This window comes from Octopus bimaculoides, chromosome 4 (genome assembly GCF_001194135.2).
Source record: "Octopus bimaculoides isolate UCB-OBI-ISO-001 chromosome 4, ASM119413v2, whole genome shotgun sequence".
NCBI lineage: Eukaryota > Metazoa > Mollusca > Cephalopoda > Octopoda > Octopodidae > Octopus > Octopus bimaculoides.
This window is the reverse complement of record NC_068984.1, coordinates 92,468,032-92,489,428: the sequence shown is the minus strand read 5'-3', so window position 1 is coordinate 92,489,428 and position 21,397 is coordinate 92,468,032. Positions and strand designations below refer to the sequence as shown.

The window sequence follows — 21,397 nt, the reverse complement described above, 5'->3', positions numbered from 1 at the left end:
ATATATATATATATATATATATATATATATATATATATATATATATACATACATCATCATAATTTGGCATACAATTTCTACCTCCTGCATCTACTCCTCTGCCTCCTTCACTGTGTTTGTCACCAGAACTATAATGTCAGAAAATTCAGCATCTGATATTTTTTTAGCCTTGACCCTCCTGCTCTGAGCTGCCACTACAGTAAAGCCAGAGTCCTGGTGTTTCTCCAATGCAAAGTGTACACAGTAGTCCACCACAACGATAAAATGGTAGGGAGCTAATGTATCTCCCTGAAGCACTCCAGCCAGTATATCGAAGAACTCTGTCATCCCATCAGGTGTAATGACTTGGGCTCTGGTGTTGGTGTAGAGCAGTGATATCAGCTCCAGTATCTTTTTGGGAATTCCATAAGCTTGTATGATCTTCATCAGGCAGTGATGGTCCACAGAATCAAAGGCCTTCCTAAAGTCAATGAAAACCATGACAGCAGGAAGACTTTTTTCAATAGCTCCTTCTAATATCCTCTTCAGGATTATGATGTGATTGGTGGTTGTTCCTGGTTGTCCCTGAGTTTATTGTCTAGCTTGGGCTGGATCCTGTTAAGAATCATCCTATTGAGGGTCTTTTCCACAAGTGACATCAGTGAGATCCCCCTTAGTTGTTGGTGTTAGAGAGATCTCCCTTCTTTGGCACTGGGATGATGTTACTGATCCTCCTCTGATTCGGAGCAACTCCTTTTTCCAGTGCCTGGTTTCAGAACTCCAGGACGATATCATCAAAATCACATCTCATCATCACCTCTGGTGCCACTCCATCTTCTCCATAAGCCTTGCCTTCCTTGATCTTCTTGACTCTCTGAAGCTCCTCTTTGGTGAAGGGTCCTGCCTCAGTATCCAGTTCCTCAAACAACCACCTGATCTCCACAGTGTTCTGGGTTGTGGAAGGTGGCTCTCCTAGTAGAGTCTTTAAATGGTCCAGCCATTTACTCTTCCTATCCTTGGTCCCTGTTCTCTGGATCTGATTTGAACTCCATCTCTTCCTCCCTGTGATCTCATTGATGATTGTCCAGCTCTTTTTACACCTAGGCCCATCAACTGCTCTCTCCACACTTCTGATCTTCTCCATCAGTGCTTCTTCTCTGTAAGCGGTACAGAGTTCTTCCTTCATCCCCTCCACATTCTCCTTCCTCTCCTCCGTAGCAAGGAATTGGTCTGTGGCAGCTTTCAGATGTTCTCTCGCTGCACATACTTTGGGTCTGTAGACCTGATATTCTTCCTCTTTTTCTCTCTCCTTGGAACCAGGACCTCACTTGCTTCTGTCACTGCTTTGGTGAAGTACCCGTATCTCCTTGTCACACTCTCCGCAGTCCCTCCAATCTCTCTCACCTCTGCCTCTCCACCCAGAGCATTGAACCTGTTCCTCACCTCTACTGTGTACCTCTCCTGTAACTTATCATCTTCCTTGAAAGCTCCCCAGTCATAGATTGCTCTCCAAGGCCAAACTGGAAAAGAAAAAACATCATATCGGCCTTTAATAGTCTACAAAATAATATTCATATTGTATAAAAGATTGTGGATAAGGCCAAAACAGTGTGAAGTAAATGCAAGGTAAATCACAAGAAACTAAATATGCGAATTAATGTAGACCTACCTTGTCTTCAATATTTCAGGGTTATGACCCCATTTTCAAGAAATTGACGAATGTTGCCAATGTGATTTACCTTGCATTTACTTCACATTGCTTTGGCCTTACCCACGATCTTTTGTACAATATATTCTACACAATGCTTCATAGTAATTATTCCATTATAATATTCATTATACAATATAATTTTTATGGGTGAAATTTGATCAAAGAAAATGAAATTTACATGTACAAGAATATATGCTAGGTAAAATCCAGACATTGCTCTCCACACTTTAAAACAATGGGAGGTAATAAACAACATTCTCAATGTGACAGTTCTGTGCTAATTTTAGGCTCTAGAAGACATATCTTGTACATTTTTTCATAGAAATATAAGTTTACTTAGTAATTAGTTTGACTATTTCTTGAAATTATGGCTCAAACTTGATATTTGAAGCCTTAAATTCATGTTCTGTTTGACCTCTCATCACACAGGAATACATCTGTTTGACAAGTAGCATTACAGAGCCACCCTCTTTATTGACTTTGTGCTTTTTCGGTGTATCATAGCCAGATTTTGGCAATGACTGTATTGAATGCATGAGAAATATTTCTTTCTTAAGGTATAAAAAATCTTGAGGAAGATATGTTCTTTTCTAAGTGAAAATTAATGATATTATTTTAGCTTTTCTATTTCATAATGATTACCTGACCTACCCCTATCAATTTTTATATCAAAAATAAATGAATAAAAATCCTCTTCATGACTGTATGAGTTTCAACACAAATTGAGTTAAAGTGCTCCAGCACATTGAACTAAAATGAGGGCTACTGTACAGTAGTAAAAAAAAAAAAAACAGGACAAATTTTATGGAAATACCAGGGTGATTGAGGAATCCTGGCATGGTAAGTGTTGGGTTTTGATCAAAACTACATGAGAAGAAAGTTCACATCTAAAACTCTCAAAAGATAATATAATTTTCTGCATAAAAAATGTATTTTAACAACATATAAATGATCAAGCAAAAAGTGTGTTTTTGCATGGTCAAACTGTGCTTGTCACCCTTCTACAGCACACTATAGTGATACCTAGTAATACTCTGTATAAACTGTATAAACTTTCCATTGAGTTTGTCATTTACATGCTCAACCCTCTTGTTACCATATTTCTGTTGAAATACACTGTAGGTGTTTTAGTTAGTTTTGAAAATAATGAAGAATTTAGGAAAATAATTTTTTCATTAATTATTTGTTAGTTGAGACATAAATTAAGACAAAATGTTGATGGAAAATGTTAATTTAAATCACTTCAAAACCAGAAGTATGTATCAGAGAACCAGAGGTGATCTCAAGTGGGTTGGTATTGAAAAGGTTAAACTATGCTGTGGTGGCATTGCCATATATCCATTCAGTGAGATTAGAGGCTGCCTTCATTTGTAGGATGATTTTATTTAGTATTTTTTTTCTCTTCTCTAACCATACTTCTTTCCTTTTTATCTCTGGTACATAAGCCCATAGCTCAGGCTTTTAGTGGAAACTGAGTTAGTAACACTTTAGAAGCACAAAAATTTGTTGTGGTGTTCTATCCAGTCATTTATGTTTAATTTGGAGATTAAGAGGTTACTTCTCTTATACCAAATATTTACTGCAGACAGTGATCATAATTTTTTTAAAGCCAGGATTTATGAGTGAAATGGGATCACATAAAACATTAAGTTTGAAAGTCATCAATTGTTTGTTCACCTTTCAGATGTTGGGTACTCATTCTTCTAGTCAGTTACTAATGTACATTTGTATGTGTATGAATGTATGTTTGAATGAGCTGACAATGCTAAATGTTGAACTTGTTTTCCTTTTATTATTCTGTAGGGATTAAAAGGTAAAGAAGATGACAAGCTCTATCGTGGGATAAATAACTATGCTCAGTATTATGAGAAAAAGGATACTGCTCAGGGTAATGCATCAAGTGGAAATGTGAGGTAAGTCATTTGATCTGAGATTTTATCCTATAGAATCTAATTTATTCATTTTTTAGAGCTATATTTTATCTTTGTCTTAGATTTCTTTTCAACTAACAGATTTTTCTCATTTAGCTTTGGTTGTTATGTGGCCATAATAGAATTGTTGTTTCTATTATACATTTATTTTCTGAATCATTTTCTCCCACACCTTATCTGCCTTTTTATTTCAGTTGCATTCTGCAATATCAATATGTCTTAATATTCTATTATAATTGTTTTCAATTTGGTCAGGACTTCATGTAGTGTCTTTTTGTCTCCTAAAGTTCTTACATAAGTATGTTAGGTTTCAGTTGTAACATATTTTCTATTGTTGCTATTTTATATTTTTTAATTTGCTACTTAAGTCTTTCTAAAGACTTCTTTTTCAGTCTACTGCTCTTTTGCTGCATTTATTTTGTTGGGAGATAAATTTTCTGAGACATTTTTGTGCTGTAGAGTCATTAATGTGGAGTAGTCAAAGTTAGCTTCCATTAAGTAGAAATAAGATAACTTATTCTTTGTCATGAAATAATTATTTGCTTGGCTTATGGTATGATATTTTGTGACTTTGATCACAAAAGTTCTCTCTCTCTCTCTCTCTCTCTCTCTCTCTGTATGCAGTAACCTTTATGGCTTAAGATTTACTAATTGGATTTGGTTACACAGAACAGAATTTGACCTTAGTGAGATAAGTTTTTCATTTCACTTTTGGAACAATAAAATATTTTTTACAAGAATCATATATTTCTGATCTGTTACAACTTGTCCCTAATGAAATAAGGTTTGGTATAATTGGACTTGTTCTATAATAATTTGAATCAAGAATTTTACAGCTAAAATAAAACAATTTTCTCTTTTCTTTGTCAATATACAATTCAAATTCTGGATCAGTGGCAGCTTCTTCAATCACCAGTACTTCAAAACCAAAGCAATTAACTGAATGGCAACACTATGTAACTTCCTGTTTGCTGATGATGCTGGACTTGTTGCAGCATCTATCAAAGAAGCACAGAAGCTTGTTAATAATTTCTCTAATATGAGTAAAGCTTTTGATCTTATTATCATCATTAAAGACTGAAGTTGTCTACCAGCCAAGGCTTATTGTCTAGAGATAGAAGGACAGTTGTGGACATGTACTTCTGGCTCAATAGCTATTAGCATAACAATTGTGGAACTTAGACCCACATCTGTAGACATGACAGGCATTCTATCATGGGATCAAGCAATCCTTTGAATTTATCTGTTTTAGAAACTTTATTCTTACCATAAAGAATTGTATTTTGTTGATCTCATTAGAATTTATAAATTTTTGAGAGAATGTGAAATAATCGTGTGTTGGAATAGTAGCATGTAAATGTTGGGTTGAAAAACTGTTTTGGATAGAAAAAGTTGAAGGCTATCCATGGAACTTGAATCCACATCACCCTTAGACATGACAGCTGTTCTTTGGTGCCCTATGTTTTTATTATATTGGATACTAGAGTGGATTGTGGAGCCTACTATCGAGCCTGATTTTGTTTGTGTGTTGCACTTTACTGTGCCTCTTTTTGATATATGTGTGTGTCTCAGTCTCAGTACTTGGCTCATCTGCTTATTTGTTGTGGATACCTTTGTCCATGCCACCAAGTTTATTGCACCTCAGCCCACTCTCCTCCACACCTGTCTCCCAACTGCATCCCCTTTCTCCTCTTTTTCCATCCCTCTACTCTACCCCTTTGTTGGAAAATCCTATGGACCTTCCAACTTCTATCTAGTTCCATGACTTTACCTGTTTTCTCCAACCCACCTTTTTCCTCCAGATGCACCTAAAACCTATGTGACCTATGGTCTGTGGTTCCCCCCTTTCCCTACTCCCACTTGTCCTGGATCCTTCCCTTTCTCCAGACCCCAGATATCTGCCTCTAAAAATATACCCCTGTCTCTAAAAATATACCCCTGTCTCCCATCGCTTCTGCTCAGCCAACCACTCTACCAAACACCTCATTTGTCTTTGGCTTGGCCTTAGAACCATGGAACTACCACCACTAAACTTTGACAGTTACAACAGTACATTTTCACATTACAAACTCACACATTGTTTGGACATAATCCTACTGACCCTTGTTCATGTAACTGCTTCCAACTTTCTTTTCCCTCTCATTCTTTTTTCCTCAGCTGTTTCCCTGCCTTTTCTCTCTCCATTTATCTTCCACCCACACCCACATACATAACTTACACCCCCACCCACACAACTTTTCTACTGCATACACACATACAAAACTCCACACACACCCATATACAAACACTTACACGCGAACACATACATGCACACACACACACACCCATGCACATGCACTCACATACACTCATGCATACACACAGGGACACACACACACACACACAACACATTACCTATCTTCAACTGCTAAACCCTACTGCTACTAATCTGTTAGATTGACTTTCTTACATACACACTCATATAAACATAAACACATATACTATCATCCCATGTTGCACTCCCTAATATACAGACACTCTACTTACCACCTACACACACATGCACACACACCCACACACCCACACACACACAAAGAACATATATACAGATGTACACTCCACAAACACACACACTGGCCATTTTTGCTCTCTCCTGCCTTCAAAAACCACTTTATCTCTCTCTCTCTCTCCACTTCTGGTCAGTTATTTTTTAACCATGTAACAACACATTTCTCCAGACCATCTGTTTCTTCCTCCTTTTACTCCCCTCTAGACTTCTTCCTCTTTCCAACAAAAAGCCATGCTTGAAATGTCATTTCCACTCCTATTTTTCCATCTAAAACTCTTACTGAACGAGGTATAAACAGTAGCTGCACAACAACGTGAAGTATCTTTGCCACCTAAATGCGGCTAACCATTAAGGGTAAATGCTACTGTAGCTTGTATCCCAGGTCATTCCTCTTATATGTATGTAATATGTATATATATATAATTTAGAGAAAAAAACCCACAATTATTTAATTCATCCATGAAAATCCACAATCACACATAGAAAAATTTAATAAGTAAATACACTAAGAAGACCTATAATAAAAATCAAAAAAGTACAAAGTAGTAAATATTAAAATAGTAAAAATGACTGCATGTGTTTCATAACCATATTTTCAAATAGAAAATAAAATAAAAATCAAATCAATTCAAAATAAATCAATCGAAAATCAATTCTATTCAAAAATATTAAATTTTTCTATATGTGATTGTGGATTTTCATGGGTCAATTAAATAATTGTGGTTTTTGTCTCTAAATTATACATTTGTATATTATATATTGTGAAATTTAATTTAATTTTGATATATTAAATTGAATTTTTCCCTGTAAATTTGGAATTTTTTCCCTAATACTGTTAGTATATATATATATATATATATATATATATATATAAAATCCAAGAAAGTTAGGGGTTGTGAATCCAACCCACTAAGGGATAATATCTATCCAATATACTGTGTCGGAAGGATACTCAATTATTATTACACTAGTGTTTTTTCCAAGTGCAATAATTGTTTGCGGGTAAAAAGAAATTTTACCCTAAATTTATATAGCAGTAAGAAAATGGAGGAGAATATGTGGTATTCATCAACTTGCAGACATTGTATTATATCAATTTACCTGTTTATCTTTTAATTAAGAGGACAATAAAAACAATATGCAAACACATGTGACATATTATGTCATATCAGTAATTAAAAAGGACATCTAGTGACTGAAGATGGGACAATGTTTTACAGTTGTTTCAGTCTAGAGGTGACATGCCTCATTCTATCTATATAACTCCAGTAGGCTGAAGTAATTGATAGATGAAATGGATGAAATAGAGGTACATGAATGATTCTCTAGGCCTCTTCAGAGATTTTATAAAGTTCATGAAGTTAATTTACAACATACAAATATAAACATATAAAAAATCATAAAGACTCACATATATATGCGTAGTTTAACATATAGATATACATAAATAAACATAAATACATGAATACATATATGTACATTTAAATGTACATACATAAATGTCTATACATGCACACCAATGAGTCAATTATTATTGTTATTATACATGAGGAGGACACATATATACCCACACACACACATACATACATACATACACATATGTATACATAAGCATTCCCGTACATACATGTTTGTTCCCTGGTACATAGGCATTAGTTGCGTTTGGAAAGGAGGAATGGTGCCTTGATTCCTATTGCTATATTTCCAACAAAATGTCCAGACCTATATATACTCTTTTACTCTTTTACTTGTTTCAGTCATTTGACTGCGGCCATGCTGGAGCACCACCTTTAGTCGAGAAAATCGGCCCCAGGACTTATTCTTTGGATGCCTAGTACTTATTCTATTGGTCTCTTTTGCTGAACCGCTAAGTTATGGGGACGTAAACACACCACCATCGGTTGTCAAGTGATGTTGGGGGGACAAACACAGACACATGAACACATACACACACATACATATATATATATACATATATACGACAGGCTTCTTTCAGTTTCTGTCTACCAAATCCACTCACAAGGCTTTGGTTGACCCGAGGCTATAGTAGAAGACATTGCCCAAGGTGCCACGCAGTGGGAATGAACCCGGAACTGTGTGGTTGGTAAGCAAGCTACTTACCACACAGCCACTCCTGCGCCTATATATATATATTTTTTTTATATCTGAAACCTATGGAGTATGTACGTGTCAGTCCTGTTTGTGATGGAGGAATTTATGTAAAAATATTTCGTGAGAATTGTTACAATAATGTCCAGACTTCTGCAAACCTGCAATGAGTTACTCTGTTATTTTTCTGCTTATGGAGAAGTTAGAATCCTGCTGGTAGTGGGGAGGGGTAATTTTTGCTTTTCAGTCCCCTCATCCAATTGGTCATGTATTGTTTTAAACTGTCTTGGCTTAGCTACGGTTGGACAACCATTAACCGGTCAAATGAATTAGGCATGAGTATATATATACATACACATACATGTACATTCATATGTTTATATACATGCACACATACATACATACTCACATATCTGTATATACTTATTTGAATGGAGTGTATATAAATAATACAAAGACTAAATAAATTATCAAGAAGTTTATATGCGAATATAAATAAATATTTGTATGTATGTATACACACATACACGATCACACTACAATTAGGGGTAAAGTCACAAAACAATAACACTGGTGTCCTGTCCAGGTGGGAAACCTATATGCCAATGAAACCTGGAAACCAGCCCTTATGAACCAGGCATGGCTTGAGAGGGAACAAACAACAACAACATTCTTATAGAATATTTTGTTATTTCATAGTTCTAAATATGACTCTTAAATATCTATAAAAATCTAAGTAAAGATACTAGTTTAATCAATATATACACATGTATATACATACAAACATATACACTCCCACATATATATTATTATTATTATTATACTTATATTTCAATATACATATATATTTTTTTCATCTTATGTATCCACATATGTTATATATTTTTATATTATACACATATATATACACATGCTCATACCTACATATTTGTTCACATATTTTTTGCTCATGTACACATGTACTTATTGATCAGCAGTAATTTCTTAGTATATAAGCATACTGGGATTTGGAGTTAGGTATTCTGTCTGTCTCAATGATATGTATGCTTTATATTACCACATGAAGCATGTGTACACCTATCCATAACAAATATACATACACATATATACATCTATCTTACATAATATGGTTTATAATTCTGTTATGCAATACAGCATAAGGAATAGATGTATAACATCAACATAATGTAAATTAATATACTACATATCCAAAAATCATAATCAAAATAGAGAGGATTACTTTATTCAATATATGTTTCTCAATTTAAACTACTTTGATACTAAAATATTGGTTATTTCCTCATACCTTCCTTTATATAATTGGATATATTAAATAACCCCTGAAAAATAGAATTCATATATTTATATTATACTAAAATTTATATATATGTATAGGTGCAGGAGTGAGTGTGTGATAAGTAGCTTGCTTACCAACCAAATGGTTCCGAGTTCAGTCCTACTGCGTAGTGCGTCTTCTACTATAGTCTCAGGCTAATCAAAGCCTTGTGAGTGGATTTGGTAAATGGAAACTGAAAGAAGCCTCTCGTGTGTGTGTGTGTGTGTGTGTGTGTGTGTGTGTGTGTGTGTGTGTGTGTGTGTGTGTATGTTTGTGTGTCTGTGTTTGCCCCGCCCCCAACGTTGCTTGACAACCGATGCTGGTGTGTTTACGTTCTCATAACTTAGCGGTTCGGCAAAAGAGACCAATAGAATCAGTACTAGGCTTACAAAGAATAAGTCTTGAGGGTGATTTGCTTGACGAAAGGTGGTGCTCCAGCATGGGTACAGTAAAATGACTGAACTAAGTAAAAGAATAAAAGAATAGAATATATATAATATATTTTCTATGTAGAAATACACTTTTTACTTATTGAAAGTACCTATATTCCTACTTATTCATGTACACAAAATTTTTTTATACAAATATGAAAAATTACATATATATAATAAAGATATACATATATAAACACAGCAATATGTTCACATCCAGGCAAACATATACACCTGAATCCATATATACTCATGTTTATCTGGCTGTATACATATTAGCATTTCATACATAAGCATTTCATACATAAACATACTTTCTCATATCCAGTATGTTCTTATAAATGCACATAGTTATAATCAATTTTGATCGGTTAAAATTCTATTACATTTTTCTGGCTATTTGACTGTTATATTATTTTTATTTACTTAATATTCTTCTATTATAATGCCTAATTTCAGCTGTTATTTTAATATATTCAGTCCTATGTATAGTTATAAACTATGGTTATAATTTAATGTAAAAATGAAAATTCATAATAATAATAATAATAATAACAATAAATATGTTAAACAAGATAATTGTAAAATTAGAATTAAACAATCAATGGAGAGAGAAATAATGCTAATAATATAGGTGGTCGGAAACTGAAAAATAACATTTGGATAAATAATAATTATTTTAACCTTGTAATAAAGAATAAGAATAGCAAGAATAAGATAAGTAAAAAGAAAAATATAATTGAGGAGAGTACAAGTAATAAAAAGATAGTTAGGAAAAAACTCATACCATGTGTGAATAAAAACTATATTGGGACAAAAATGAATATAGGAATAAGGAAGACTCAGACAAAACTATATGGACCATAATTCCCTTTGCTAAACAATTAAAGGCCAATTTTGTTAAATCTATTAGGTAGATTATAAATAAAAACTTTAAAAACACTAGATATGGAAAATATTTAATGGCAAATATATAAGATTTGGCTTCTCTGTTTCTCTAAACCTATTTAGGATAATATCATCGATAAATAACAGAAAACTGGATAAATTCTATGAAAAAAAAAAAAAAAACCCAGAAAAGGATAGTAAAACTTATAACAAAAAGATAGAAGAAAATAGTAAGAATAATATGGTTGGCTATAAAAATACCTATACAGACCTATAATGAATCTACAAAAGAGAATATTACAAATTCCTTGCAAAATAAAAACTGTAATTGTAGAGACCCTGAAAGATGTAAGTTAGACAGGCGTTGCATAAGAAAAAGCTTTATATACCAAGTGACAATAACTGCACAAGACATGAGTAAATTTTTCTATACTGGGTCAACAGAGGACTGGGTTAAATTCAGAATAGCGTATCATGAATCGACATTTAGGGACTAAAATAAAATGAATAGTACAGGATTATCAAGAAAAATATGGCAACTGAAAAGAAATAAAGTTAACTAAATGGAAAATTTTAGCACATGCACCTAGTTACAAAATTAATAATAAATTCTGCAGATGCTTAGAAGAAAATCATAAAATAATGAAAAGCAAAGGAAACCTTATTAATTTGGGGAATGAATAAGTTTTTAATGTAAACATAAATATCTATTTATTAAACTTAAGTGATATATTAATGGGAGTTGATGTCATTTAAAAATTATGACTATTTAAAAAAAAATTGTAACCATAGTTTATAACTATAGATAGGACTGAATATGTTAAAATAATAGCTGAAATTAGGTATTATATTAGAAGAATATTAAGTAACTATCATGCATTGTTACAAAGAATGACAAAATATGAAAACTATTCACTTTAAATTTTAGGAAAGGTCCAATCAGAGCACCTGCCAATCTTCGTGCTACTGTTCGGTGGGATTATCAACCTGATATCTGTAAAGATTACAAAGAAACTGGCTTTTGTGGTTTTGGAGGTATTTAAATCTTTTTGCAATTGTTTAGGATATAATTATTTCTGCTTCTGTTGCTGATATTAATTATTTTTAATAATGTATTTCTAACAATGTTTGTACTGTACTATTTGTAATTATAACACAGAGTTGATTATGTGGTATACTTTATGTAAATGTAACTTTTAGGATAAAATGATTTTTTAAAATCTAAAAACAGTTTCTTTTTACTTTAAATTATATATATGGCATATATATTAATGTTAATAATTAATCTTGATCAGCTTTCACAAGTACACTGTAACTTGGTGGTGTGTGCACACAGGCAGAGAGAGAGAGAGAGAGAGAGAGAGAGAGAGAGAGGAATGAGTTTATCATCACTGCCATAGCTTTATATCTGCTTTCTACACTGCATGGGTTATTACAGATGGGTTATTACAGTTCTTATTCAGAGTTATTGTCCTCTTAGATGGGTAAGTGGACGGTGTCTGGCTCATCTTGCTTATATTTAAAAATTTTTTTGCATGGTTTCTACACTTTGATACCCTTCCTAACAGCAATCATTTTAGAGAGTATACTGGATGCATTATGTTGTAGCACTGGCATTACAGAGGTTGTCATGTCCTTCACAAGACTAGACAAAGAGTTTTATCACTCCTATGTTGTCTCCTTTCATTCAACAACTTTATTGGAATGTATTGTGTATCTTTTATTGTGGCACCAGCATTAATGAAGCAGCCTACTACCCTGCTGAATGACATGCTTCTCTGTTCAGAGTTATGTGACCAATAAAGTGGTTAGAAGAAAGAGTGATTGCAGAAGATAAACTTGGATGAGAAAGAAAAAGAAGTGTGAGTATGAAGAAGAAATATTGTGATTTGAGTGACAGTATAGAATAAAATGGTAAAATAGGAGTGACAATACTTGAAGGAATAATGAAAAGAAGCAATAATGGTAGGATGTAATGAGGGCTGTGTGGTAAGTAGCTTGCTTACCAACCACATGGTTCCGGGTTCAGTCCCACTGAGTGGCACCTTGGGCAAGTGTCTTCTACTATAGCCTCGGGCCGACCAAAGCCTTGTGAGTGGATTTGGTAGATGGAAACTGAAAGAAGCCTGTCATATATATATATATATATACATCTATATATATATATGTATGTATGTATTTGTGTGTCTGTACCTCCACCGCTTGACAATTGATGTTGGTATGTTTATGTTCCCGTAACTTAGCGGTTTGGCATAAGAGACTGATGGAATAAGTACTAGGCTTACAAAGAATAAGTCCTGGGGTTGACTTGTCCGCTTAAAGGTAGTTATCCAGCATGGCTGCTGTCAAATGACTGAAACAAGTGAAAGAAAAATTTAAAAAAATGTTATTATTATTATTATTATTATTATTATTATTATTATTACAACAATATAAACAATAGCAACAACAATACTAACAAAGTGAAATTTAGAAATGTGAATATTACCACTTCCATTGCTGCCACAACCACCTCCTCTGCAAAGAAGGTTTCTTTTGCGATTGTGGTGAGAAATTTGGAAGATTTCCACATAGATAAGAAGATCTGAAAAATGGCCAGAAAAATTGTAAAAGGAATGGGAGAAGGGTAGCTCTAAACCCTCCATCTGATGTGATTAAGAATATCTTAAAATGCACAGTCACGTACCGCTGCATCGAAATTAAGTCACACCAGATGGAAACTGCTTCTGAGAGCAAAATACAAAAATGCCTTGGGCGTGTGTGGGAAAGCTTTCCTCTCTGTGTTTGATATCATTCATTATGAATGAAAAATATAATTATCTTCATAACTGAATATAAAACTTTAGTTTTCTTAAGGTGGTGAAGTGATAAGTTGAATGACAAGAATAAGTAATTGACACCAAATTGTTGACTTACTTTATTGTATATTTTCATTTGTCATGGTAAATGTCACTAAAGTAATAGAATGATATTCTGCAAAATCATTAAAAAAAATTTATCTACTTGTTTATGACATTTACAGAAAAATATTTTTTGGCGACCCTTTTTATTTCAGATAGTTGTAAATTTCTTCATGACCGTGGGGACTATAAGCATGGCTGGCAGTTGGAAAGAGAAATGGATAAAGGTACTTATGGAGAAGGTGGTAAGTAAATATGATGCTCTATACAAATATAAGTAAAAACAGAATACTGGGATGATTGATAAGACCAAATGGATGGTTAACATTGGTCTAAGATAGTGATTGAGATGTTAAAAATTGAAAGGAATTTTTATGAGGGTAGATAGAATGAATAATGTTAAGAATGTAAATGCGAGGGGGTACCCAAAAGAAACAGGAATTTCGCAATATTAATTTTATTCACTTAGTTTTACATGTTTACACTTTTATCGCCTTCAAAGTATTCTTCATTTAAAGCAATGCATTGGTCCAGATGTGTTTTCCACTGTTCAAAGCAGTCCTGGAACTCTTGCAAAGTGATGCCTTTTAATGCTTCTATCATATTTTTCATTTTTTCCACATCTGTGAAATGTTTTCCTTTAAGGACTTTCTTCATTTGGGGTGACAAAAAAGTTGCTAGGAGCAAGATCAGGTGAATAGGGAGGGTGGGTAAGCAGAGTCATGCCATTTTTGGTTAAGACTGTCTCACCCTAAAGGGGGTGTGCGCAGGCACATTGTCGTGATGAATCCAACACTCTCCACTTTGCCACAGGCCAGGACGTTTTTGTCTCACTGTGTCTCATGCTTCAGAACTTTCGAGTAAAATGTCTGGTTAACAGTTTGACCAGGAAAAAACAAATTCTGTGTGGACACTTCCTTTTGCATTGATGAAACAAATCAGCATTGTCTTGACATTGGACTTCACTCAACACACTTTTTTGGGGTGTGGTGACATTGAACTCTTCCATTGACTTGATTGTTGCTTTGTTTCCGGCTTTCATCACCAGTGATTACCTTTGAAAAAAGTTCTTATCAACTTCTAACTGTTCTTTCAGTTCATGACACACATTCAGTTGTGACTGCTTTTGATTTTTTGTGAGCAAATGAGTCACAAATTTTGCTGCAACTTTTTTAATTTTTAACTCCTTTCTCAAAATTCATTGGTAGGAGTTCCATGATACACCAATCATATCAACAAGCTTGTCAATTGTTTGGTGACAATCCTCCAAGATCAGTTCATGAATTTTTATGATGTTTTCATTTGTTCAGGAGTCAAGAGTTATCCTGAATGAGGTTGATCTTCAAGCAACAAGTGACCACTCCTAAACCGTGAAAACCACTTGTAAACTTGTGTTTTGCTCATGGCAGTATCCTTGTAAGCTGTTTGAAGCATGACAATTGTTTTGGCTGCCATTTGCCCAAGTAGAAAATAGAATTTCCTGGAAGCATGCTGTTCCTTCATTTCAGCCATTGCAAACATTGACAAACAGGGGAGAAGCACTACAAAACAATGCTGTACCACATGGCAGTACAACTTCAGATGCTGCTGCCAGTTGGCAGACTGATGCTTGAGGGTTACATCAAGTCACTTCTAGCAGCAGAAGTCTGAATTACAACTGGTTTGCCCCACAGAGAACATTTCTAGTTACTTTTGAGTACCCCATTGTATTGGGTTGTCACATAAATCCATTCATTTCTTTTCAATATTATTGGAATTAACACATAAAATACTTTTATCATAGTGTTGTATGGAGCTTTTTTTTGTAGTTCTATTCTTCCTCTACAACTTTTGTTTACCATTTTTGATTAAATTTTACCTCTTTTCAGACATGGTAATGGAGTGCTAAATACGAAAAGAAAATGGGCATTTTTGACACCTTCTTTTTGCTTTCAAATAAGATTATGACATTTGTGATATGTAATGAGAAGGCATTATTACTGAAAGAGATGCACAGAAATTGCTTTCGTAGTTGGAGAGGAAATTTGACCTTAGTATTCCAGCCAACCTGTAGAGTTCAATGAGGATTGATTAAATGAGCTCATCCATGAGTATTGCACCAATCCACTAAGGAATTGGCTCATACATTACCTTCACATGATAGGTAAGGTTAAAAGATTCAGTGATGGTGCCATATATACTAAATAAAGAGATGAACTCCAGTTATCCTCTATTCTTGCCAGTTTGCTTGCAAAGGAGAGAATGGCTGAGTCCCAATAATCAAGCGACACCTTGAACCAAGCGAGAGCTGCACTCATGCAAGACAATGATTTGCTTTTGGTGGGATTGGGAAGAGCTAATCCATCAGGAAATACTTGAAAACAACCACACCGTCAACGCAGAGCTTTATATTCAGCAAATGCACTAGCTCAATGATGTATTCAAGCTGAAATGACATGAGTGGCAACATGGTGTACTTCCTCAGTGCCCTGCTCCTACTGCTAATTTGACCAAAACACTATTCAAGAGCATGTTTAGGAAGTTCTACTGCACCCACTGTAATCTTCTAATATAGCTTCTTCAGATTATTACCTTTTTCAGTTACTGTCCAGCAGTCTGAAAGGTGTTTTGATCAACAACATGGAGCTGAAAATGTGGCTTGATGAATTCTTCAAGTCAAGGCCTAGTGATTTCTACCTTCAATTGACTAACTAGTGGAAAATTGGCAAAAAGTTCTGAACAATGAAAGAGAATATATTATTGACTGATTTGTTAAAATAGTTGATGAAAAATAAAGATCAAAATAAATGGGGGGAAAAAATGAATTTATCTGACAGCCCAGCAAGTTCTTAATAACTAGCCCAAAAACTTAGACTGAAATGTAGAAGTTAGAATGAGAAAATTGTTTTAAATTTATGCTATCATATAAAAACATGAAACTATTAAAATCATATTATGTGAAATTCATAAAATAGCTGAATAGGTATTGATATCAAAATTTAATTTGGAACTGAGTTTTCTAGAATACCTAGAATTTAATTCAGAACTGAGTTATCTAGAATAAGTAGAAAATATAAGCTCTACTAAGAATTTTTATTTTATGTAGCAGGACTATGGCTGATTTGAATTTAGTCTAGGTATGGTATACTATTGCTCCTTCCCTCTTCTGTTAGTGCTGTATAACTAAATTATCTGCATTAATGAATGGCTTCATTGTTTTCATGCTCTTGTAAAGCTGACCACTGCTTGTGTTGCCATCATTTATAGTGAAATTGGTATTGACAAACACTGTGGGTTCTGCATTAGAATAGCCATAATTCATCATCATCATCATTTAATGTCTGTCTTCCATGCTGGACAGTTTGACCGGAGCTGGGCAGGCAGGAGCCTGCACCAGACTTCTGTCTGTTTTGGCAGGGTTTTTACAGCTGGATGCCCTTCCTAACACCAACCACCCAGCTGAGTGGACTGAGTGCTTTTTGCATGGCACCAGTATAGACGAGGTCAGTTTTGGCAAGGTTTTTACAGCTGAATGCCCTTCCAAATGCCAATCACTTTACAATGTGGACGGGATGCTTTTTATGTGGCATCAGTACTGGTAGGGTCACCAAGTAACTTGCGAGATAAAGATTCTTTGAGAGGGGAAATGGCATTGGAGGAGATGATCTTGTTTCAGATGATGAAAGGTTAGAGTGAGACAGAGAGACAGAAACAGGTGTCTTGCTGTAGAGGAGGTACATGGTTACCTGGCCAGAGAGAGAGAGAGAGAGAGAGTGATCAAGAATGAGGACAGAAACAGGTGTGTTGCTGTAAAGGAGATACTTGGTTACCCAGCCTGAGGGAAGAGCAGAAGGAGAGAGAGAGAGCATGGGAGACAGCAAGAGAGCAGGAAGGAGATGGTGGCAAAGTGCCAGGCATACTCACAAGGGATGGGAATCAGAATACAAATAGAATGGAAGAGCAAAAGAGAGATCATGGCAATTATATAAATGGCAGGACATTGCCAAGGAAGCGTGTGTAGAGAGTGAGGGAGAGAAATGCAGTGGTGAAAACCTGGGAATACAGAGGAGGTGGGGTGGGCTACCGGATAGCAATAATACAGTGAACAGGACCATGAGGACGGGATTGGGGAGTGAGAGGTAAGCATGGTGCATAAAATAAGAGATGTTAAGAAAAGAAGAGATGTAGTTGCGATTGTATATTTCTCAAAGGTGAAAATTTGGCCAGTATCAGAAATATAAGGTTGATTTCCTTTAACTGTTGCTGAAAGAACAGTTCTTTGGGCCAATGGACAAGTCTTATTGCTCTATATTTTACTTGTTTTTGACTAAACAATATGAATGGAATAAAATTATTGTATCGTATTTGATGGCAACTTTCTCATGGGAAAATATATCACTTATGACATACTCATTTTGTCAAAATCTGTTGTGAAATAATCTGTTCTGAAGCAATTACAACTGACATTTATTTTTCCTTTTCTTTTTAAATATTGTTTTTATTTTGAATTTCATGAAGAAAACTATGAAATCAGCAGTGATGAAGATGATTTACCTTTCAAGTGTTTTATTTGCCGGAAATCATTTGTAAATCCAGTTGTTACAAAGTAAGTAAATATAGTCTAGTTTTGTTGAATAGCTCTATTTCTACACAAGCAGATGCATGGCATGGCAGTAATCAATCAAATGCTTAACCAACTTATATTAAATCACAGTTCATGTGTAGCACATAATGCAAGCTCACTGTAGTGATGACAAGATTTACCTGCTTCATTTTGGCAGATTCTAATTCTGTGTAAATAATTAGATATGGACATAGTGAGGAACAAACAGTACACCTGACATTATCTTCAGGCTTTATCATGTGATGTTATACTGCTTTTCTCACTAGATTTAACCACCTGTTCATTTGTTTCAGCTTTGGAGCCTACTTTTGTTCATAAACAGACATCTTTGTGACAACTTGAATCACTTACTTGGTGAGATGTTGCTGAGAAGATACATCATCATCATCATCATTTAACGTCCGTTTTCTATGCTGCAATGGGTTGGATGGTTTGACTGAAAGCTGGGGAGCTGCACCAGGTTCCAATCTAATTTAGTACAGTTTCTATGGCTGGATGCCCTTCCTAATGCCAACCACTCCAAAAGTGTAGTGGGTGCTTTTTATGTGCCAGTCGCGTAACACCAGCATTTACCACAACTACATCTCACTTAGCTTGACAGGTCTTCTCAAGCACAGTATATCACCAAAGGTCTCAGTCACTTGTCACCGCTTTCTTGAGGCCCAACATTTGAAGGGTGCTTTCTATGTTCCACTGGCGTGGGTGCCAGTTACGCTACACTAGCATTGGCCAAGAGTATGATTTCACTTGGCTTGATGGGTCTTCTCAAGCACAGCATACTACCCAATGTTTGAAGGGTGCTTTTTATGTGCCACTGACACAGGGTAGAATAATTTTGGAGCTGTAGCCCACAAATGGGACTGGCTATAGTTGACTGATTATATAACATAAATTAAGATCATAGAGAAGAAAGTTAAAATTAAGAAGAATGGGTATACACTCTTTGACAGGAACACATTTATAGACATTCACACAAACTCATATCACCAAGTGACTGTCATTTACTGTGGTTATAACTATCAAGATGCTGGTATTGGTGGCAGACTGTCATCTTGTACCCTGCTGTGTAGCAGATTCCACAGATGACTGCTTGTTAGGAGGTTGGTTTGGCTGACATGCTCACATGTACACCTCTGTCAGTGTACCTATGTACAACAAGAGAGAATTCAGTATATCTCATGGGATATCTTTTTTTTTTACACTAAGCACCTGAAGTGACACAACCTGCACTGATTGATGCAACACAACTAGATGCACAATATCCTACCCCTAAGAGACAACTGCAGAATGGGTCAAAATGATTGTTGTGCTGAATAAAGATTTGTTTCCTCATCAGTATACATGCATAACACACACACACACACACACACACACATTGGTGCAGGCGTAGCTATGTGATAAAAAGCTTGCTTTGTAACCACATGGTTCCAGGTTCAGTCCTACTGTATGGCATCCTTGGCTAGTGTCTTCTACTGTAGCCTTGGGCCAACCAAAGCCTTGTGAGTGGATTTGGTAGATGGAAACTGAAAGAAGTCTGTTGTATATATGCATTAAGTTATCCCACAAATAGTGTGGTTTTTTTCAATCACATGAACTAAAAGTTGGAGGAGGACGGGATAAACTACCTGCATCAACTTGCTATAAAAGCTGGTAGTAATTTTACCTTGTGTTTATTTTTAGTGCTTGAAGAGTGCAGTTCGATTTTAATAGTTATTTTATCAAAGCTATAATGGAAGTGACAAAGGAGCGTATTTGGCATATTTTGCTTTATGAGTTCAATAAAGGCAACAATGCAACGGAAAGTGCGAAGAATATTAATGCAGTATATGGGGCTTGGGCAATAAGTGTAAGCTAGTTTCAACGGTGGTTCCAGAAATTCCGAGCTGGAAACTACAGCTTAGAAGACAAGCTTTGTCCTGGAAGATCTGTAGAGCTCAATGAAGGCATTCTGCAAACCCTGGTGGAACAAAATCCATCGTAACTGTTGAGGAACTAGCAGAGAAGCTTGGATTTGGTCATTTAACCATTCATCAACACCTGCGTGCCATCAGAAAAGTCAGCAAATTGGGTCAATGGGTTCCTCACAAACCTTTCAAGTCTAATTGTATGCAGACAGTGAATGTGTGCTCTTCTTTACTGTCATATCTATCAAATGAACCATTTTTGGACCAAATAGTGACTGGTGATGAGAAATGGGTCTTCTATAAAAATGTCTGGTGCCGAAGATAGTGGGTAGGGAAAGGAGAAACATCAGCACCCCAGGCTAAAGAAGGTCTTCACCTATGTAAGGTGTTGTTATCTGTTTGGTGGGATATGAAAGGTTTAGTCCACTTTGAACTTTTAAGTGCAAATCAAACGATAACAAAAGAGATCTGCTGTGAGTAGCTTGAGCAGCTTAGGTCAGCACTAGAAGAAAAATGACCATCCTTGGTTTCATGACGAAAGGTGTTCTTCCATCAGGATAATGCTCGGCCCCATACAGCAAGGATGACATTCCAAAGGCTGGAGCAGTTTGAATGGGAAACGATGCCCCACCCACCATACTTGCCAGACATTGTCCCATCTAAATATCATTTATCAAAATCATTTGGATGGAAAAAATATGAATGTTGTAGACGAGGCCAGAACACTGGAGGAGTATTTTTTGTCACAGAGAAGTGAATTTTGGAAGAGGGCCCCTGTAAGTCTACTAAATAGATGGAAGAACATTGTAGAAAATGAAAGAGAGTATATTTTAGAGTAAAAAAGAACTTTATCTTAATTTGGAAAAATAAAAGAAGTATAAAAAAAAACAGCATTCTTTATAGAATGACCCAATATATCTCTAATAATAAATGCAAATGTCAGTGTGTCACATTTTTTCAACTTTGCTCCTAACATATCATACCATTTTGGTATTAGGCCAACTCTGTGACTAAATTAAAAACATTCCAGGCTGACTTCAGACCCGCAATCCTGATA

General features: G+C 35.2%; 1 protein-coding gene across 1 annotated transcript in view; it reads left to right on the top strand.

The window, feature by feature from the left end:
- The window catches only part of LOC106869755 (E3 ubiquitin-protein ligase RNF113A-like), a 53,915-nt gene that overhangs the window by 19,877 nt on the left and 12,641 nt on the right, over window positions 1-21,397 (top strand). The window contains exons 4-7 of the mRNA XM_014915621.2: window positions 3,494-3,603; window positions 11,862-11,968; window positions 13,989-14,078; window positions 18,331-18,418. Of these exons, the coding sequence (XP_014771107.2) occupies window positions 3,494-3,603; window positions 11,862-11,968; window positions 13,989-14,078; window positions 18,331-18,418 (395 nt within the window). The remainder of the gene's footprint in view (window positions 1-3,493; window positions 3,604-11,861; window positions 11,969-13,988; window positions 14,079-18,330; window positions 18,419-21,397) is intronic.